This window comes from Amblyraja radiata, chromosome 37 (genome assembly GCF_010909765.2).
Source record: "Amblyraja radiata isolate CabotCenter1 chromosome 37, sAmbRad1.1.pri, whole genome shotgun sequence".
In the NCBI taxonomy this organism is placed as follows: Eukaryota; Metazoa; Chordata; class Chondrichthyes; order Rajiformes; family Rajidae; genus Amblyraja; species Amblyraja radiata.
This window is the reverse complement of record NC_045992.1, coordinates 14,259,658-14,281,197: the sequence shown is the minus strand read 5'-3', so window position 1 is coordinate 14,281,197 and position 21,540 is coordinate 14,259,658. Positions and strand designations below refer to the sequence as shown.

The 21,540-nt window shown below is 47.7% G+C and overlaps 1 protein-coding gene across 1 annotated transcript in view; it reads left to right on the top strand.

Annotated features, from left to right (window-relative positions):
- The first annotated feature begins 2,926 nt into the window (after positions 1-2,926).
- LOC116966371 (L-threonine dehydratase catabolic TdcB-like) overlaps positions 2,927-21,540 on the top strand; it is a 34,783-nt gene continuing 16,169 nt past the window's right edge. Inside the window, exons 1-7 of the mRNA XM_033012554.1 lie at positions 2,927-3,090; positions 4,396-4,735; positions 7,120-7,236; positions 8,229-8,470; positions 9,732-9,897; positions 11,927-12,023; positions 19,545-19,620. Coding sequence (XP_032868445.1) covers positions 2,927-3,090; positions 4,396-4,735; positions 7,120-7,236; positions 8,229-8,470; positions 9,732-9,897; positions 11,927-12,023; positions 19,545-19,620 — 1,202 coding nt within the window. The remainder of the gene's footprint in view (positions 3,091-4,395; positions 4,736-7,119; positions 7,237-8,228; positions 8,471-9,731; positions 9,898-11,926; positions 12,024-19,544; positions 19,621-21,540) is intronic.

Genomic DNA, 21,540 nt, shown 5'->3' with positions numbered 1-21,540 from the left:
TAAACAAACTAGCCGAATGCTGGCAGCGTTAGCAGCCAACTGCTAAAAACAAGAAGGCAGAGACCAGATCACGAACCACAAAGTGGGTCCCTTAAGCCCAATTTTATAACATGTGCAGGTGAAGAACCTTTCAAGTATGATTACACATAAACATTATAAGGAAAATTTGGTATAAGATAGTCACGAATCATGGTGAATTGTTACCAGCCTCATACATTTCAAGACAGGGGTCTAGTATAATCAGCAAGACCGAGCGCTAGCAATGGCTAGTTGCTAAGAGCAGTCAAGCTAAAGTTAGTCCATAGTGTAACCGTAGATTAACCGGACCCCTGTGCCACTCGGATATAGACGTACCGAGCGAAGTCAGTCGTCTGTGGGTCCCGGTCTGCGTCGACGGTAAGATGAGATGAAATCCTGAGCGTCCTCAGGAGATGTTAGTCGTCGCCTCTTTCCTTCCCCGGCCATGATGAACAGCTTGGCTGGATAATGAAGGGAGGGTTTGAGACCCAGGTTGTACAGCTCCTTCATAACGTCTCGGTATGCGGAGCGTTGTTCAACTATCTCGGGACAGTAGTCTTGGAAAATGTGGATCGGGATATCCTTGTACTTCAGCTTACCCCTCTGCCTCCGAGCCTCACGCACCACCAACTCGCGGGTCTGGTATCTATGGAAGCAGATCACAACTGCTCTGGGTTTCTCACCAGGGCTTGGCTTGGCTGTTAGCGTACGGTGGGCTCGGTCTAGCTCCGGGACTGATTCCAGTGTGTGTTCGCCAAGAGTCTCGAGCAGGAGTTGAGAGAAAAAAGCTGTTGTTTGGGGGCCTTCGATGTTCTTGGGGAGACCGACTATCCTTATGTTATTTCGGCGACTCCTGCCTTCCAGGCCGATAAGCTTAGACTTTAACTTGGCGTTCTCTTCGGTCACCGTAGTTAGCATTGTCGCTATAGCTCATATGTCTTGGCTGGTGGTATCAGCAAAAGACTCTAATGACGAAAGACGGTGTTGGTGATCTAAAATTGTGGTCTGGATATTGTCCAGCTTCGTTTCCAGTTTGGTGAACGCTGCGTTGAATTCTGCCAGTAGCGATACCTTGTGCTCTGTTAACATGGCTGCTAGCGTGGCCATGCCGGTGCTGGTCGTCGGGTCTTCCGTCTTTTGCTCCTCTTTCTTTCCTCTGCCTGGCATCTTTACGGCGTGGAGAGGTGCTGTCAATGGTGTTTAAATATTTATGGATAATTATAAAACTTAGGCTGAGCTATAATAAAAATTGGAGGTGAACAGGTCGGGAGCGTGGAAAAGTGCGACCACTCCAACATGTGTAACCTTCAATTGTTCATGGACTATGCTAAATTGAAACACCATGGCCCTGCTTCATCTCTTTATTCTTGCCACAATAATTTGAAGGAAACTCCTGTCAGTGTTGGAACCAGAATAAGAGAACAGATAGAAAATTAAAAGAAAGAGATTTAGCACTGGGGGTTAAATCAATGTTCCATAAATTATCTTTGGAGTTAGTTACTGAAATAGATGCAAACGTTCTCCTTTCTCCCGCCCCACTTTGCTTCCAGCTTTCCCCCCCTAATACAATCAGTCTTAAGAGGTGTCCCAACCCGAAACGTCACCTCTCCATGTTCTCCAGAGATGCTGCCTGACCTGCTGAGTTACTCCAGCACTTTGTGTCTTTTTTTGGTGGCTTAACTGGTTGGACGAAGCAACAGGGAATCACGACAAATGAGTTTAGGATTTGGAGCTCAGCATATTTCATAAACCACTGTAGTATGGGCCGGTATGTATGATCTGTGTAAGAGGCTGGGTTATACCGAAGATAGGCACAAAGTACTGGAGTAACTCAGCAGGTCAGGCAGCATCTCTGGAGAAAAAGGATGGGTGACGTTTTGGGTCGAGACCGTGTGAAGGGACCAGTCCTTTTTCTCCAGAGTTGCTGCCTGATGCGCGGAGTTACTCCAGCAGTTCGTGTCAGAGAGAGCTAGATAGGGCTCTTAAAAATAGCGGAGTCAGGGGATATGGGGAGAAGGCAGGAACGGGGTACTGATTGGGGATGATCAGCCATGATCACATTGAATGGCGGTGCTGGCTCGAAGGGCCGAATGGCCTACTCCTGCACCTATTGTCTATTGTCATCAGTAGTGGAGCATTAGATTAGATAAAATAATCTATCATCTTCTGTATGATCTGTTTGTTTGCAGCAGAGTACATGTAATGCCAAGTAGTTTTTCAAATAACATTTTAGGAGTCTATATTCTCCCTATTAATAGTTTTGACTAGGGTTTGTTATCCCTTGCAGTCAGTAACAAGATAAATACTGTTTTCGACTGTTTGAGAGTTTGCAGTAATGAACAGCATTCTCTGGTATTAGTGAACTATGAGTCATTTCCACCCCATGTTTATTTTTCTCTATTATACAGGATTTTGCTTGGCTTTCAGTTTTGATGGAAGATTTACATCCAAACAGTTACTCTAAACACATTGCTTAGCCCCACATCCCTATAGATTGCTGTAATCACTGCAAGCTTTTGGTGATTGAAGCGATAGAAATTAAACGGCCACAAAAAGTGCTGGAGTAATTCAGCAGGTCAGGTAGTTTCTCTAGAGAACATGGATAGGTGATGAGTTGTTTAAGAAGGAACTGCAGATGCTGGAAAATTGAAGAATGCTGGAGAAATTCAGCGGGCGCAGAAGCATCTATGGAGCGAAGGAAATAGGCAACGTTTCGGGCCGAAACCCTTCTTCAGACATGATGATTCGGGTCGAGATGCTTCTTCAGACTCACTTTAAATCTAAGTCTGGTTCCCGATTCCCCAACTCTGTGAATCTGTCATCTTGAACCCTTTTGAGTCGGAGATGTTAAGACAAACTCCATTCACTCCCTTCATTTGAGAACTCTTAATTGACTATTTCTGGGATCATGTCCTCACTTTCAATTAGCCCATTTGTGTCTGGAAGGGGCCGTGAACTGTTCACCTTCCGACTGAGGAGGTGGAGCCACTGTCGAGTCACAGTGGCATTGCCAACCCTTGCTATGAACATCACGGCCGATCAACAGTTCATTTACCTGGTTACCAAGATGGAGTTGGGTGCTGGCAAAATAATCCAGTGGTGGATAAGAACAGGTGGCACATACATCCTTCCCTCAGGGGGTGGTGGATCTCTGGAATTCTCTCCCCTGGAGGTTTGGGGAGGCTAGATCACTGGAGCGAATTCAAGAGGAGGTAAAATTATTGAAGAAAAAGCACACAAAGTGCTGGAGTAACTCAGCGGGTCAGGCAGCATCTCTGGAGAACATGGATAGGCAAAGTTTCAGGACAGGAGCTCAATACTGACGAAAACTTCAGACCCGCTGAGTTACTCCAGCACTTTATGTCTTAATTTGTACACCAGGAACTGTAGTTCCTTCTTCCGGAACCAGTGCCAAGTGTACGTTGAATTGTTCAATTACCTGCCCTATCTTCTGCTGCCTCTAATTGGCTTTGTTTATTTACGGCTGTGTTTAGCCCACATCTAGAGACGTCAATTCTTAAAGAGATTAATCTGCTTAATTTATTTCACCACATTTAAGCCGCCGTGACAAGGCTGGCGATTTGTATCAACGCAGTTCTCCAAGTCTATTCTGAGGGGTCTGGAGGAATGAAGGCAGATCTAAAGGACCTGTCCCACTTTCACGACTTAACTCAAAACCTCTGCCGAGTTTAAAGGACCTAAAAAAAAAAATCAAGATGGTGGTAATCTACGAACTCCTACGACCTTCCACGACTCTGCCCAGGACAAGAAGGCTCTGCAGAGAGTAGTGAGTTCGGCTGAACACACTATGGGAACTTCACTTGCCCCCCTGCAAGAACTATACATCAGGAGGTGCAACTCCAGAGCCAATAAAATCATGGGAGACCCCTTCCACCCCTGCAACGGACTGTTCCAGCTGCTACGGTCAGGCAAACGCCTCCGTTGCCATGCTGTGAGAACGGAGAGGTTGAGAAGGAGTTTCTTCCCAGAGGCCATTAGGACTGTAAATCCTACTTCACCAGGGACTAACTCTACTGTCCCACTCTACTGCTTTTTAAAAAATTGCTGTTTTTTTCCCTTTTTCCTTCCGCCCACAATATTTAATATGTAAAAGAATATGTGATTCTGTTACATTCTGTTGTAGTTTGTTTGGTTGTTTGTTTGTTTGTTTTTTTGCACAAAGTCCGTGAGCATTGCCACTTTTCATTTCACTGCACATCTCATATGTGTATGTGACAAATAAACTTGACTTGATCACGAACTCCTACGAACTCCTACGAGTATGTCTACGAATTCCCTGGACTATTTCCATGCCCTCCTTACGAGTAAAAAGTTGCAATTCCATCTTCATCCCGTCTCCCTTTGTATTTTGTGCAGTGCTGTAGAAGGGGCTGCACAGAGTCCGCAGCCCGCCAGTGATGATTCCCAGAGGCAGAGGCAGAGGGATGATCCCACCCGGAACAGATACGCCGGGCAGAGGCCCATAAACCCAGAGAGGCTCAAGGACTTCGGGGAGGACGAGTACGTGGGCAAAGATGTGAAGACTTGGGAACTGACAGTAACGGGCCACTCCGAAACCCTGCTCAACACTGGCCAGGACGTGACAGCCTACAAGGCCAGCAGGAGCCCTGAACCCTGCACTAGACAAGCTCCTTTCGAGGACATCAGGACTGCTGCCTTTAAAATCCAACACGGGATCCAGAAAACTCCATGCACGGTATGTGGCACCTTTCATTCCTGCGTTCTGGGCAGTTCAATTGACATTCATGAGTTCAAGACCCACTCCAGCATGCACGGATTCTTACTGAAGATTGTCACACTGTCTGATGTGAAGTCTTTCTTGAGTGGGTCTGCAGCAAAGGACGGAAGTTGGGCTTCTCTGCCTCCTGGTAGAGTTGCAAGTACCAATAGCATTTCCTTCAATATAGTTCAGGTCCAAGAAAGCCACTGCACAACAAAACACATTCCAAGATGCAAGTAGGAAAGAACTGCAGATGCTGGTTTAAATCGAAGATAGACACAAAATGCTGCAGTAACTCAGTGGGACAGGCAGCATCTCTGGAGAGAAGGAATGTGTGACAATAGACAATAAACAATGGACAATAGGTGCAGGAGCAGGCCATTCGGCCCTTCGAGCCAGCACCGCCATTCAATGTGATCATGGCTGATCTTCCCCAATCAGTACCCCGTTCCTGCCCTCTCCCCATATCCCCATGACGTTTCAGGTTGAGACCCTTATTCAAATACATGAATCCGCTTTTGTCTTGGTTATCAATGGTTCAATGTCTTCTTTATTATCATGTGTACCAAGATATAGTGAAATTTTTTTTGCAAACAGCTCACATACAGCTCAAGCAAGGTCTGAAGAAGGGTCTCGACCCGAAACATCACCCATTCCGTCTCTGCGGAGATGCTGCCTGTCCCACTGCGTTACTCCAGCTTTTTGTGTCTACCTTGGGTTTAAACCAGTATCTGCAGTTCCTTCCTAATAATAATAATAATAATAAATTTTATTTGCGGGCGCCTTTCAAAGTCTCAAGGACACCTTACAGAAATTAACAAGAGAGAAAAAACATATAGTCGGAGCAAAAGAAATAATAAGGACATCACCAATACACAAATTAAAGACAGAATTCGCTCCAAAGACAAAAAAATCAAAAACACAATGTGAAGAGAGAGCAGCGGCAGCTAAAGCGCGCCAGCGTCCACTCTCCCTTCCGACAGCCATCTTGGACACAGACTAACATATTTACTTACACACAAAAAATCATCCCCGCACAATGGTTACCACTGTGGGGGAAGGCACAATGTCCAGTCCCCACCCCCAGTTCTCCCAAAGTCAGGCCGATTGAGGCCTCCGCTATTGCCTCTACGGAGGCCTGATGTTCCTGGCCGTTCTGGCCGGGTGGTGTTGTCCCAGCGTCGGGAGAGTTCTTTCAGCGGCTGGGCCACCTGGAACGGCCGCTTCCTAGCTGGGGACCGCGGCTTCCGAAGCCGACAAGGCCGCGCCGGTTTGGAGCTCCCAGGCTCCCGATGTTATAGTCGGCGCCGCCCGCTCCGCTCAGCAGCCCCGCAGCCCGGAGGTGTTGATCTCAGCGGTCACAGCTCACCAGAGCTCCAGCGCGTCGATCCAGCGCGTCGATCCAGCGCGGCGACCCAGGCAAGGCATCGCCCGCTCCGCTCCGCGATACCGCTCCAGCGCTGTGCCGCCACCGAAGCCACGAGGACGGGTCGACGGGGCAGCCCGGAGAAAAAGCTGCCTCACCGACCAGGTAGGGACCTAGAAAAATTGTTACCACCTACCCCCCACATTAAAAAGTCTAACTCTCCCACAAACAAGGCACAGGACTCACTAAAACTGCAAAAAAAAGTGAATTAAACGGACGGCTGCTGGTTAGCAGCCGTTCCCCAAGATGGCTCCTCCTCCTCCTCCTTCCTACACATTTCGGCAGCAGGACTATCGCCATAGATAAGCACAATTCATACAGAATGTACAGAATACAACCACTGAGTCTTTAGTGTGTAATATGAGTACAGGGTAGTAATATGTTTGTGGCTGCAGGAGTCAGTACTTTAGAGGCTATCCTAAGAAATCACATGTATAAATTCATTTGCAGGATAAATAACTCTAAAAATGTAATTATTGTGGCCTTGTAAAACATAAGGTTCAGCACTACACGCAACGAATCCCAGCTGTGGAGACACTGGTATCGTTGTCTCGTTGTAGGACATTGATCATTCTTTTAATCTGGATTTTTAACTCATATATTGTGTTTAAAAAATATATAATTTATGATGCTTTTATAAGTGATATACTAAGATTTTATATGCACTTTATGATATTTTTTAATATGCAATACATTTTAATGTAATGTTGCCCCTTGACTGGACCTCGAGTCCGTAATATAGTTTATTATTATTATTATTATTATTATTATTATTATTATTATTATTATTATTATTATTATTATTATAATTATTATTATTATTATTATTATTATAATAATAATTATTATTATTATTATTATTATTATTATTATTATTATTATTATTATTATTATTATTATTATTATTATTATTATTTATTTCCTCCCTAACTAGTATTCCAGGCTCTCCAAACAGTACGGGATGGAAATCTACCTGAAGAAGGAATATCTGCATCACACGGGCAGTGTGAAGGAGCGTGGCGTGTGGTACCTGCTCACCTCTTTGTCACAGGTACGGTCACATTTGCCAGCTAATTCTTCACCATCCCAAACAAAACAACAGCAATCAAAATGCGGATCTCTCGAAGAGGGTCAGAAAATACAGGGAATAAGTGCAGCATCATCGGTGACCCACACCACCCTGGCCACACTCTCATTTGCATTGGGAAGGAGGTATAGGAGGCTGACAACTGTAACATCCAGGTTCAGGAGCACATTCTTCAATAAGGCAAAGAAAGCAGTAAATGGGACTGGTGCAATGGGCCGGATGGACATGATGGGCTGAAGGGCCTGTTTCTATGCTGTACAGCTCCATGCCTCCAAATCATTGAGGTGTCATTCCCCTGTTTAAAGAATGCATAGGAGGCACCCGATTAGATTGTTAATTGGTATAAATGGAGGGATGAGCTTGAGTGAATGATTGATTGAAAGATATAACATGGCAACAGGCCCTTCACCCCACCGAGTCGTGCCGACCATCGATCACCCGTTCACATTAGTTCTATGTTATTCCACTTTCGCGTCTACTTCCTTCACAATCGGGGCAATGTGTAGAGCTCAATTAACCTACAAACCCGCACGTCTTTGGGATGTGGGAGGAAACTGGAGCACCCGGAAGAAACCCACGTAGTCACAGGGAGAATGTGCAAACTCCACACTGACAGCACCTAAAGTCAGGATCGAACTCAGGTCACTGGGGTAGCAACTCCACCAGCTGCACCACTGTGCCACCCAAGGTTTAGACTGCTTCGTTAGAGGGGAAATGGGATAAATCAGACAACTCTTTCAATGAAATAGTACAGGCATGAGGGCATCATTTTCATTAGTAAGGGTGTCAGGGGTTATGGGGAGAAGGCAGGAGAATGGGCTTGAGAGGGAAAGATAGATCAGCCATGATTGAATGGTGCAGTAGACTCGATGTGCCGAATGGGCTAATTCTGCTCCCACGGCGTGAGCTTTCTGAGCTGTCTGGTTTTACGAACCTTCCCCTCGTTTGATTTGCAGGAACAGCAGAGGAAGGGTGTGATCCTGGCATCGGACAATGACTTCTCCAAGGCCGTGGCTCACCACGCCACGGAGCTCCACGTCCCCGTCTTTATCATCCTGTCAGCCAACACCCCGCCGGGCAGAGTTAAGACCTGCCGCGAGTACGGAGCCATGGTGATCACCTATGGCAGCGGTGCTGAGGAATCCCGGAGCCACGCCCAGAAACTGGCCACTGAGAATGGCTACCTCTACCTGCAGGAGTGAGTTACAAACGAGCCGCTTCGTCACAGGCTCCAGCGAACCATGGCGACCAGGCTCAGATTCAACAAGGGAACATCATCACTTAGAGTCATAGAAATGGAAACAGGCCCTTTGGCCCAACCTGCCCAGACCGACCAACCTGTCCCATCTGCACTAGTCCTACCTGCCCATATCCCCCTAAACCTGTCCTATCCATGTACCTGTCCAAATGCTTCTTAAACATTACGATACTACCTGCCTCAACTACCTCGCAAATTTATCAGCCTCTGACACTCCAGGGGAAACAATCTATATTTTTCCAACCTCTCCTGAGAGCTAACCCAGGCAGCATTCTGGCAAGGCATCAAAGTGCTGGAGAAACTCAGCAGATCAGGCAGCATCTCTGGAGAACATAGATGGGCGACTTTTCAGGTTGTGGCCCTTCTTCAGACCTGCTGAGTTACTCCTGCATTTTGTGCCTTTTTTATGTAGACCAGCATCTGCAGTTCCTTTTATTCAGCATTCTAGTAAAACCTCCTTTGCATCCTCTCCAAAGCCTCCACATCCTTCCTGCATTGGGGCGACCTGAACTGCACAGAACACTTCAAATGTGGACGGAGTAAAGATTCACAAATATGCAACATGACTTCCTGACTCTCATACTCAATGCCCCAAAAGGATCATTAGTGATAGAACTGTGTACAGAATAGTCAGAAATTTCATGACATCCTTCTGGAGTTTGGAAGGATGAGGGAGGACCTCATTGAAACTAACTGAATAGTGAAAGGCCTGGATCGGGTGGATGTGGAGAAGATGTTTCCACTAGTGGGAGAGTCTAGGACCAGAGGTCATAGCCTCAGAATTAAAGGGCATTCCTTTAGGAAGGAGATGAGGAGGAATTTCTTTAGTCAGAAGGTGGTGAATCGGTGGAATTCATATGGATATTCATATGGATATTTTTAAGGCAGAGATAGATAGATTCTTGATTAGTACGGGTGTCAGGGGTTATGGGGAGAATGGGATTAAGAGGGAAAGATAGATCAGCCACGATTGAATGGCGGAGTAGCCTTGATGGGCTGAATGGCCTAATTCTGCTCCTATCACTTATGAATCTATGAAGAATAGATGCGAGGACTTTATCGTCTCACCTTAAACCTGTGCCTTTGGGTTTTTATACTGATCACAATGTCGGTGAATTCCCCCGGTTCCCCAGGAGAGACTCGGAGCATTGGCCAGGTGTCCTACCCGGAGTACTTGACTATATTGTTGTCCCTCTGACAGGGAGGACAGCACGCCATACCTGGCAGGACTGGGCACCATGGGGCTCGAGGTGTACGAGCAGGTGAATAAGCTGGACGCCGTGATTCTGCCGGCAGGCGGGCAGCGCCACATCCTGGCAGGAGCCGCTGCACCCATCAAACACCTAAACCCCGGCATTACCATCATTGTGAGTACACGCAGACTGGCAACGCACCGCCGTGTTAAAGAGTGGTGTTGACAGCGAGCCAACACAGTCGCGTTTTTGTGCCCGTCTCCACGGTGGGTGGGAGGTGATGCTGAACTTTGAGCTAGCCAATGCAAAGTGTTTCAGGTGGAGGAATTGGAGCTGCTTCCCTACAGCCATTAGGCTATTAAACACTGCAACCTCAAATAAGCTCTGAACTACATAGACTATTGTTATTATTGCACTATTATTGTTTTGTGTGTGGGTGCGTGTGTGGTGTGTGTGGTGTGTGTGTGTGTGTTGGGGTGTGTATGAGTGTGTGGTGTGTGTGTGGTGTGTGTGGTGTGTGTGTGTGTGTATGAGTGTGTGTATGAGTGTGTGGTGTGTGTGTGGTGTGTGTGGTGTGTGTGTGTGTGTATGAGTGTGTGTATGAGTGTGTGGTGTGTGTGGGGTGTGTATGCATGTATGTACGTGTGTGTATGTGTGTGTGTGTGTGTGTGTGTGTATGAGTGTGTGGTGTGTGTGGGGTGTGTGTGTATATATGTACGTGTGTGTATGTGTGTGTGTGTGTGTATGAGTGTGTGGTGTGTGTGTGTTGGATGTGTGTGTATGTATATACGTGTGTGTATGTGTGTGTGTGTGTGTGTGTGTGTGTGTATGAGTGTGTGGTGCGTGTGTGTGTGTGGGGTGTGTGTGTATGTGTGTGTATGTGTTGGTGTGTGTGTGTATGTATGTATGTGTGTGTATGTGTGTGTGTGTATGTGTGTGTGTGTATGAGTGTGTGGTGTGTGTATGTGTTGGTGTGTGTGTGTATGTATGTATGTGTGTGTATGTGTGTGTATGAGTGTGTGGTGTGTGTGTGTGTGAGGTGTGTGTGTGTATGTATGTGTGTGTGTGTGTGTGTGTGTGTGTGTGTGTGTGTGTATGTGTGTGCGTGCGTGTGCGTGCATATGTGGTGTGTGTAGTGTGTGTTGGTGTGTGTGTGTTGGTGTATGTATGAGTGTGTGGGGTGTATGTGTGTGGTGTGCATGTGCGTGTGTATTTTCTTCCACATTTATAACATTGTTTACAGTGTACTATGTTAACATATTCTGTTGTGCTGCTGCAAGTAAGATTGCCATTGTTCTATCTGGGACATGACAACAAACCACTCTTGACTCTTGAACTGTGTTGAGGCTAAATAGGTGGATTTACATTCGCCAATGGTGTCCATTGCTCATTAAATATCGGGTTTAGATTGAGGAGATCTATGAAGCGTTCTTTTCAGATGGTCGCTGATTCCTCGCCGTTCCTGGATGAACGTTCCTCCACTCTTGGTGGTGACACAAGGAACTGCAGATGCTGATTTACAAAAAAGGACAAGAAACTGCTGGAGTAACTCAACGGGTCAGGCAGCATCCCTGGAGAATATGGATAGGTGACTTTTCGGGTCTGAAGAAGGGTCTCTACTCGAAACTTATCTGTGTACTCCAGAGGAGCTGCCTGACCCATTGAGTTACTCCGGTAGTTTGTAATCTCATGTAAAGTCAGCAGTGTTTATTGTTTGGGAATCCTTTCTCCAGGTACTTGCTTGCGCATTGGTCAGGTCTTTTCCAGTACACTGTGCTTTCACCGTCTTAATTACAGCACCAACCTTCCTGTTGATCGCGGTGTGCGTCTGTATCACATTGGCTTTGCACCGTGTGAATTTCACTCAGACAGCGCTCCCCCCGCTTGCCCTGTCTCCCACCTGCATAACGGGCTGGTGAAGGAAGATACTCTTCATTCTGGTCGCCGCTAATTTTTCAACATGTTGAAAAATTAGCGGCGACCAGAATGAAGCCTTGAGAGTGCGGGAACTCCTCACGACCATGAAGGCAACTCCCCGGCAACCACCCGCGATCATGTGGTGACCGCATAGTCTCCTGTAATCACCGAAAAAGTCGCCTAAGTGGGACAGGCCCATTACTTCAGCATTTTGTGTCTATCTTCGGTATAATCCAGCATCTGCAGTTCCTTCCGACATGACTGGTTCTGTCTTTTTTACCTACAGGGTGTGGTACCTGAGAATTACCCAACATTACAACAATCCCTCGGGGTAGGCCCCACTATGAAGGAGTCAGCTTACACCAGCCACAGATTCTATGGAGGTAAGCAATGTCCGAATTCGACACAGCCACATATATGAAAACCAATCATTTAGCACAACCATTTCATGTTGGTATAATCCTTCCTCTGGGAACAATCTGGATCAGATTCACCTGCCCTTTTCCTTTATTCCATCAACTCTCCTTTTCATAAATTCATGTCATAGGAGCAGAATTAGGCCATTCAGTCCATCGAGTCTACTCCGCCATTCAATCACGGCTGATCTATTTTGCCCTCTCAACCCCATTTTCCTGCCTGCTCCCCATAACCTTTGACACTCTTACTAATCAAGAGCCTGTCAATTTCCGCCTTAAAAATACCCAACAGTCTCCACAGCCATCTGTGGCTATGAATTCCACAGATTTGCCAGCCTCTGATTAAATAAATTCCTTCTCATCTCCTTTCTACAGGTACGTCCTTTTATTCTGAGGCTGTGGGCCCTGGTCCTAGATTTTCCGACAAGTGGAAACGTCCTCTCCACATCCACTCTGTCCAGGTCTATAACTATTCAATGAGGTCCCCCTCTCCTTCTAAACTGCAAATGTATTTCTTTAATGATCTATCCAGTCGAAACTTCAGACAGTTCCTGTTTCACTCACTAATCCCTGGAGTTAATTCCATTGAGGTATCTCACTGTGTAAATAATCCCTTTGCCTCCTGACAGATCGCAGAAGGAGAATTCTGCTCAATCAGCCTATTGAGATGATGCAGTGAGAACCTTTCTCACTAGGTTTAATCTCTATGGGTCGAGAGTTTCCAATCTACAAACAAAAATGGTTTGAAGCAACAGTCCCAAAGCAGACATTCTGATAGATCCAAAGCTAAATATTTCTTAATTTCTGCATGTGTGTGGGGTGTTATTGTTCATAGTCGTGACTTATAGTTGATGATAATATCAGCCCTATCGTCACATCTGTAAAGGGCCAGCGGTAAACTCAGTTCCGATGTTAATCCTAATCCCCTATCTGTGCTACTAATTGGAATAGTTAGCATTTGACAATAGACAATAGGTGCAGGAGTAGGCAATTTAGCCCTTCGAGCCAGCACCGCCATTCAATGTGATCATGACTGATCATCCCCAATCAGTACCCCGTTCCTGCCTTCTCCCCATATCCTCTGACTCCGTTATCTTTAAGAGCCCTATCTAGCTCTCTCTTGAAAGTATCCAGAGAACTTGCCTCCACCGCCCTCTGAGGCAGAGAATTCCACAGACTCACAACTCTCTGTGAGGAAAAAGTGTTTCCTCATCTCCGTTCTAAATGGCTTACTCCTTATTCTTAAACTGTGGTCCCTGGTTCTGGACTCCCCCAACATCGGGAACATGTTTCCTGCCTCTAGCGTGTCTAAACCCTTAACAATCTTATGTTTCAATAAGATACCCTCTCATCCTTCGAAACTCCAGAGCGTACAAGCCCAGCTGCTCCATTCTCTCAGCATCCCGGGAATTAACCTTGTAAACCTACGCTGCACTCCCTCAATAGCAAGAACGTCCTTCCTCAAATGAGGAGACAGTTTGCTCCAACGAAATAGGTTATGATGGTATAAGAGGTCAAATCCTGACAAGGTGAAACTTCAAGATACAGCAGATGTTGGAATCTGAGCAAAATGCACACTGCTGGAGATACCCAGAGCTTCATGCACCATCTGTAGAGGGAAGTTTTAGACAGATGACATTTTAGCTTGAGAGCCAGATTTTGACTTGGTTCAAATTCCTGTCCATTTGCCTGCCAGTGAGTTGGCACTGACCAGTGATCACCGCATACACTAACATTATCCCACACACTAGGGACAATTTACAATTTACAAAAGCCAATTAACCTACAAACCTGTACGTCTTTGGAATGTGGAAGGAAACCTGAGCACCCAGAGAAAACCCATGCAGTCACAGAGAGAACGCACTAACTCCGTACAAACAGCACCCGTAGTCAGGATTGAACCCGGAACTCTAGTGCTGTAATGCAGTAACTCTACCCCTGAGCCATTATGCTACCCTAAACGGAATAGAAAACTAAATAGATGCCCCCTGTAAAACCTGTAAAACCTAGGTTATGAAATTCTCATTCTTGATTTCAAATCATTCTACAGGCTTCATAACCACTGCAAGCTCTGTAATCACACAAGGTTTTGTGTTCTCTCAGTTCTGGTCCCCTGTGTAGCTCCTGTCACAATCAGCCCACTGTAGGTGGTTTTGCTGAGGTTACATACTCTGCCCATATTCTCCAGCGATGCTGTCTGAGTTCCACCAGCACTTTGTGTCTTTTTGTTCTGTAAACCAGCGTCTGCAGTTCCTTGTGTCTATTCTCCGGTAGTCCCTAGAGTTGATGTTTTGCCTCTGTTTCCTTGCTTGTTTTAGGTCACTCCTTAAATACCTAGAACCTAGCTCTGTCCTGGCAACTCCTCACCCTTATGCTCCTGTTCCACTAATGCCCCTGTCCCACTTAGGAAACCTGAACGGAAACCTCTGTAGACTTTGCGCCCCACCCAAGGTTTCCGTGCGGTTCCCGGAAGTTGCAGGTGGTTGCCGGAGGTTGCAGGTAGTGAAAGCAGGTAGGGAGACTGACAAAAACCTCCGGGAACCGCACGGAAACCTTGGGTGGGGCGCAAAGTCTCTAGAGGTTTCCGTTCAGGTTTCCTAAGTGGGACAGAGGCATTACCTTACAATACTATGTACGACAGTGATGGCAACTTCTACTGAAGTGTGGATGGCCGTTGGCTCGCTAGGAGCTCATCCGCCCTTTGACGGGTCTTGGGGGTCCACAGCCCCCTCCTCACCTGGCAAACCAGGTTTAGTCGCCAACTATCCGACCATGGAGCAGGTAGCACGGGATTACATGGTACCCGTGGCGGGGGGGGGGGAGGGGGGGGAACTCCCCCCGACCTGACATGAAATCTTGCAATACTATATATTAGCAGGGCTGGAAGGCGAGGTGTATGCCCATCGAGGTTGGCTGCAGAGGTTTTGCAAGGCAATCGCTCTACAAAGCCTTGAGTGCGCTGGGCATTAATGGAGGGGCAAGGAGAAGGGCCATCAAGAACACCACAGATGCAGCGGAGAAGGCCTCGAGATGGCTCTGGATCAGGAGAGGAGGTCCATGGGGAGGAGCGAATGCCACCTGAACACAAGTCGTTGTCTGACCAACCACGGCTGGGTCGCCTGGGTGAGGGTGTCTGATGTTGAAAGACCCGAAACACCCAATGACCCCAGGTTACATCACTGATGATGTGTTCAGGAGCATCTATCGATGTATTTGTATCAATATAAATGCAAACTTTTGTTATTGTTGTCTACACAAAAATGGCGGCGGCGGCAGATTTAAATTGACAACGGTCCCTTACAGCGAGTCGGCTTCAATTGCTTCAAGTGCTGACTGCGGTATATTTCCATCCCGGACGAGGCCTGGACCTACCACCTGACGAGGGACCACTGGAGGGTTGCTCCAGTTGCGGTGGTCTGTGGCGTTTTTTGGCCGTTTTTGGCCGTGGAACGATTGTCGCCCTGCGGCCTATATTGCTAGCCGCTAGAACCGCTAGAACCCTGCTCGCTGCCCGGAGAGGACGCTGGCGTTGATTGTTCGCCGCTTCTCCGCCCGCCGTTCCCCCCCCCTTTTGTTACCTGTCTTTTACCTACCTGTTACCGACCTGCCTGTCTGTTACCTGTCTGTTACCTGCCTGTGCCTGTGCCTGTGCCTGTGCCTGTGCCTGTGCCTGTGCCTGTGCCTGTGCACCATCGACGCTGGACACCTCCCTGCTCCAGTGACGCTGGATCCTCTCTACACCCGCACCGCTGGACAACCTCTCCGCACCTGCACTGCTGGATACTCTCTGCACCCTCATCGCTGGACTACCTCTACACCTGCTCTGCTGGACAACCCATCTGCTCCCTCAATGCTGGACACCTCGCTACACCTGCTCTGCTGGACAACCTCCCTGCTCCCTCACCGCTGGATACTCTCTCCACCTGCACATGCACCGCTGGACACCTCTCTGCACCCTCAATGCTGGACACCCCTCTTCACTTTCTCTGCTGGTCACCTCTCTGCACCCTCACCATCAGAGACAACCTCTCTGCTGCTTCCTGCAGCTGCTCGGGCTCCTCATCATGCTCAAACCCTCAACTCTGCAACTGATTGGTCTCTTCAACAACCACATCCCATCCTGCATCCAAGTCATTAAACAGCTTAGACTTCTATGTCGACCCCGTTTCATCCACAGAGGCTCTCGACGCAAGCTTGTTTACTTCAACCACGGACATTCCATTCCATCCGTCTGCTCACTACCACGCTCTACCCCCCCTCAACCACGTCACCCCCCATCCCAGCTGACCGCACGCACTGTCAACTGGGACAACCTCAGATCTCTCCAGCCTGCCCCCATCCCTCCACCCTCTCACAATGCCAACTTTGCCCTCCTCAACACCAGGTCGCTCAACAACAAAGCCCTTGCCCTCCATGAACTAATCCTTGACAACACTCTGGACTTCCTTCTGCTCACTGAGACCTGGCAACAACCCAATGTCTTCTTCTCCCGCAATCAAGCATCCCCACCTGGATTTAATTACATTTCCAAGCCCCGCCCCTCCCGCCATGGAGGTGGCCTCACTGTTATTTTCAACCAGAACTTTCGTATCACTGAACTCGCCTTCCCCCCCAGTAGCATCATTTGAATTCCTCGCCTTCAAAGCCCTTTCCTCCATTACAATCACCCTCATTTACCGGCCACCTAAACCAAACCCCTCCTTCCTATCTGACTTCACTGAACTCCTCACACTTGCCTCATCCCTCTCCCCACGTCTGCTGCTACTTGGTGACTTAAATATTCACATGGACTCCCCCACCTGCAAGCTTGCATCTGAATTCGCCTTTTTACTTGACAACTTCTCTCTCACTCAGCACGTCACCTTTCCCACCCATGACAAAGGTCACATCCTTGACCTGGTCGCTCCACAAATCAACCGGTACTCGACCTCCATCCTTGCCTCTTCCCCCTCTGATCATAAGCTTATACGGTTCACCGTCCCTTCTCCGACACCTCGCCCCCGCTTCCTCCGAGAAATCACCTTCCGTAATCTAAAATCCATCGATCCCCACCATCTCTCTGACCTGCTATCCACCACTCTCCCCCTGGACTCAACCCATATCTCACCTGATGATCTCACAAACCATCTCAACTCCACCTTGTCTACCTCCCTTAACACTATGGCCCCCCTCAAAACAAGAACCGTAACTTTCAACACATCTTCACCCTGGTACACACCTGCACTTCGTAAACTGAAACAGACTGGTCGCCGACTTGAACGACTCACAAAGAGATCATCTCTCACAGTCCACCTTGAAGCTTACAAACTCCACCTCACTGACTACAAAGATGCCCTCATTGCTGCAAAATCTGCCTACCTCTCCTCCATATTCACCGATCCCTGCCTAAACCACAGAACCCTCTTCTCCACAGTGGGCAACCTCCTCAAGCCTCGAGCCAACACTCTCCCTACCTCTACTCCGGCTCTCTGAAACTCATTCCTCCACTTTTTCGCTGATAAAATCAGCACCATCTATCAATCTTTATCCCCTGTACCCGACTCCCCAGCATCTACTCCACCACCTACCAAGGCCCCTCCTTTCAACATCTCCACTGACCTCCTTACCCCTCCTCCACACTGCTTCCTCTCCCAGTTTGACCTGGTCACCCCTATTGAAATCTCCAAACTCATCAGCTCTTCCAAACCCACTACCTGCTCCCTCGACCCTCTCCCCACTCCCCTGCTGAAGTCCTGCCTCCCCGTTCTCTGCCCCTACTTCACTAATCTCTTCAACTCCTCATTGTCCCAAGGAATTGTCCCCTCCACTTTCAAAACTGCTGCTGTTACACCAATCTTAAAGAAACCTGGTCTTGATCCCTCCTCTCTCATTAACTACCGCCCAATCTCAAACCTCCCCTTTCTTTCAAAAACCCTGGAGCGTATCGTTGCGTCACAACTTCATTCCCACCTCCTTGCGTATAACCTATTTGAACCCCTCCAATCTGGCTTTCGCCCCCTCCATAGCACAGAAATTGCTCTCCTCAAAGTCCTCAACGACCTCCTCACCTCTGCTGACACTGGTTCCCTCAACATCCTCATCCTCCTCGACCTGAGCGCAGCCTTCGATACAGTGAACCATAACATCCTGCTCACCAGACTCAAAGACCTCGGCATTGAAGGCTCTGCACTCAGCTGGCTCCGTTCCTACTTTTCCAACAGATCCCACTTCATCTCTCTCCATAACCACACCTCTGCTACAGCCACAGTCACTCAAGGCTTTCCCCAAGGCTCCGTACTCGGCCCCCTCCTCTTCATCATCTACATCCTTCCCCTTGGTCAGATACTCCGCCACTTCAACCTGGACTTCCACTGTTACGCCGATGACACCCAGATCTACCTCGGCACCAAATCCCCTCACAACCCCCCCCCCCTCTCACATATCAACTCCTGTTTGTCATTATAAAAACCTGGATGCAACATAACTTCCTCAAACTCAACAGCGATAAAACAGAATTCCTCCTCATAGGCTTCAAATCCACACTCAGCAAAATCAATAACCCCACTCTCACCATCGACGGCACCACTGTCTCCCCATCTCCCCAGGCCCGCAACCTTGGCATGATCTTTGATTCCACCCTCCCCCTTGAGCCTCACATCCGCCATGTCATTAAAACCTCCTTCTTTCATCTCCGCAACATCGCCAAACTCAGACCCTCTCTCACACCTCCCGCTGCTGAAAGACTCATCCATGCCTTCATCTCCTCCCGACTGGACTATTGCAACTCACTTCTCCTTGGCATCAGCTCCACCTACATCAACCGACTCCAACTGGTCCAGAACGCAGCCGCCCGACTCATCACCCACACCAAATCCTGGTATCACATCACTCCAGTCCTCAAACAACTTCACTGGCTTCCCATCTCCCACCGGATCACCTACAAAATCCTGGTCCTCACCTACAAAGCCCTCCACCATCTGGCCCCCCCATATCTCACTGACCTCCCCTCCCCCTACCAACCCTCACGGTCCCTCAGATCCACATCAGCCGGTCTCCTCTCCATCCACAAGTCCAACCTCCGCAGTTTTGGGGACAGAGCCTTCTCCAGGGCAGCTCCCAGGCTCTGGAACTCCCTCCCCCAACTGATCCGCAATTCCGTGTCCCTCACCATCTTCCAGTCCCGCCTCAAGACCCATCTCTTCACCTCTGCCTATCCTTAGCCCCACGTCCCCCTCCCTTTTCATCTGTGCGTGAATTGCCTCATATTGTGTTTTGAATTGAATTCTGTCTTTAATTTGTGAACTAGTCATGTCTCTACTATTTATTTCATTCCGCTTACATGTTTTTCCTCTACTTGCTAAATTTTTTGTAAGGTGTCCTTGAGACTCTTGAAAGGCGCCCATAAATAAAATGTATTATTATTATTATTATTATTACACCAGTGACCAGGATTATTACTGTCACTTGTTCAGACGGCATCACGAGTAAATCTGTCTCTTTATGTCACAGAATTGTTCAACTCTTCGTTTGGCAGCAGCACTTGTCAGATGAGTGAGGAACTAATAGATAAAGTTGTTACAGTTAAGTAAGTATCACTTTTATATGGGGCTATTCTTTGTAATTATTCATACGAAGGACAAGACTTTCATTTCTTGCCGTATCCAATAAATTGGCGGTGCAGCGGTAGAGTTGCCGCCTTACAGCGAATGCAGGGCCGGAGACCCGGGTTCGATCCTGACTACGGGTGCTGTCTGTACGGAGTTTGCACGTTCTCCCCGTGATCTGCATGGGTTTTCTCCGAGATCTTCGATTTCCTCCCACGCTCCAAAGGCGTACAGGTTTGTAGGTTAATTGGCTTGGTAAAATATAATAGTTGACCCTAGTGGGTGTAGGATAGTGTTAATGTGCGGGGATCGCTGGTCGGCACGGACCCGGTGGGCCGAAGGGCCTGTTTCCGCGCTGTATCTCTAAACTAAACTAAGTTAAATCATCTCTTTATAATAGCCAAATATGCATTAATGCCATACTGATAACACCCATTGTTTAAGAAGGAACTGCAGATGCTGGAAAATCGAAGGTACACAAAAAAGCTGGAGAAACTCAGCGGGTGCAGCAGCATCTATGGAGCGAAGGAAATAGGCAACGTTTCGTCCCGAAACATTGCCTATTTCCTTCACTCCATAGATGCTGCTGCACCCGCTGAGTTTCTCCAGCTTTTTTGTGATAACACCCATAACTTGGTATTCTTGATAACCCTCCCCCTTCTGCTGCCATGTAGAAACATAGAAACATAGAAACATAGAAAATAGGTGCAGGAGTAGGCCATTCGGCCCTTCGAGCCTGCACCGCCATTTGATATGATCATGGCTGATCATCCAACTCAGTATCCCATCCCTGCCTTCTCTCCATACCCCCTGATCCCTTTAGCGACAAGGGCCACATCTAACTCCCTCTTAAATATAGCCAATGAACTGGCCTCAACTACCTTCTGTGGCAGAGAATTCCACAGATTCACCACTCTCTGTGTAAAAAATGATTTCCTCATCTCGGTCCTAAAAGTCTTCCCTCTTATCCTTAAACTGTGACCCCTAGTTCTGGACTTCCCCAACATCGGGAATAATCTTCCTGCATCTAGCCTGTCCAACCACTTAAGAATTTTGTAAGTTTCTATAAGATCCGCCCTCAGTCTTCTGAATTCCAACGTGTACAAGCCGAGTCTATCCAGTCTTTCCTCATATGAAAGTCCTGCCATCCCAGGAATCAGTCTGGCGAACCTCCTCTGTACTCCCTCTATGGCAAGAATGTTATTCCTCAGATTAGGAGACCAAAACTGTACGCAATACTCCAGGTGTGGTCTCACCAAGACCCTGTACAAATGTAAACTCCCACTTCTTCCCCACCCCCCTCCCCTGTGCCCCACCTGGACTTGCATCTATTTATTCCCTCCTCCTCCGCTTCCACCAACATTTCTTCCTCTAGCTTCACAATTCACAACAACTCAATCCTTTTATCTCACACCTTCTGTCTTTTCATCTCTGGCCTTTATCCAACCATTTGCCAATCAAATAAACCCCTTACCTATGTCGGCCTATTACCCACCATGCTTTATCCTGCCAACTCCTCTCCTTCAGCTTTCTTCCCCCCCCCCCCCCCCCACACACAATCAGTCTGAAGACGGTGCCCACCCGAAATGCCGTTTAACCATGTTTGCCTGAGATATTGCCTGACTCACTGAGTTACTCCTGCACTCCATGTCTTCTTTTGCAAACCAGCATCTGCAGTTCCTTGTTTCTACATAACTTGCATTGCCAATATATCCTGTTCCTGAAAATCAAAACAAAACTGCAGATGCTGGAAACATTCAGCACAACATCTGACAGAAGTGTCTCTGACCTGAAAGGTTGGCCCTGATTCCCTTTCCACCTTGCAGCCTGGCCTGCCGAGTCCTGCCCGCATTTCCTGTTCTTGTTTTAGATATTGGTAATGGTATCTTGTTATTACATGT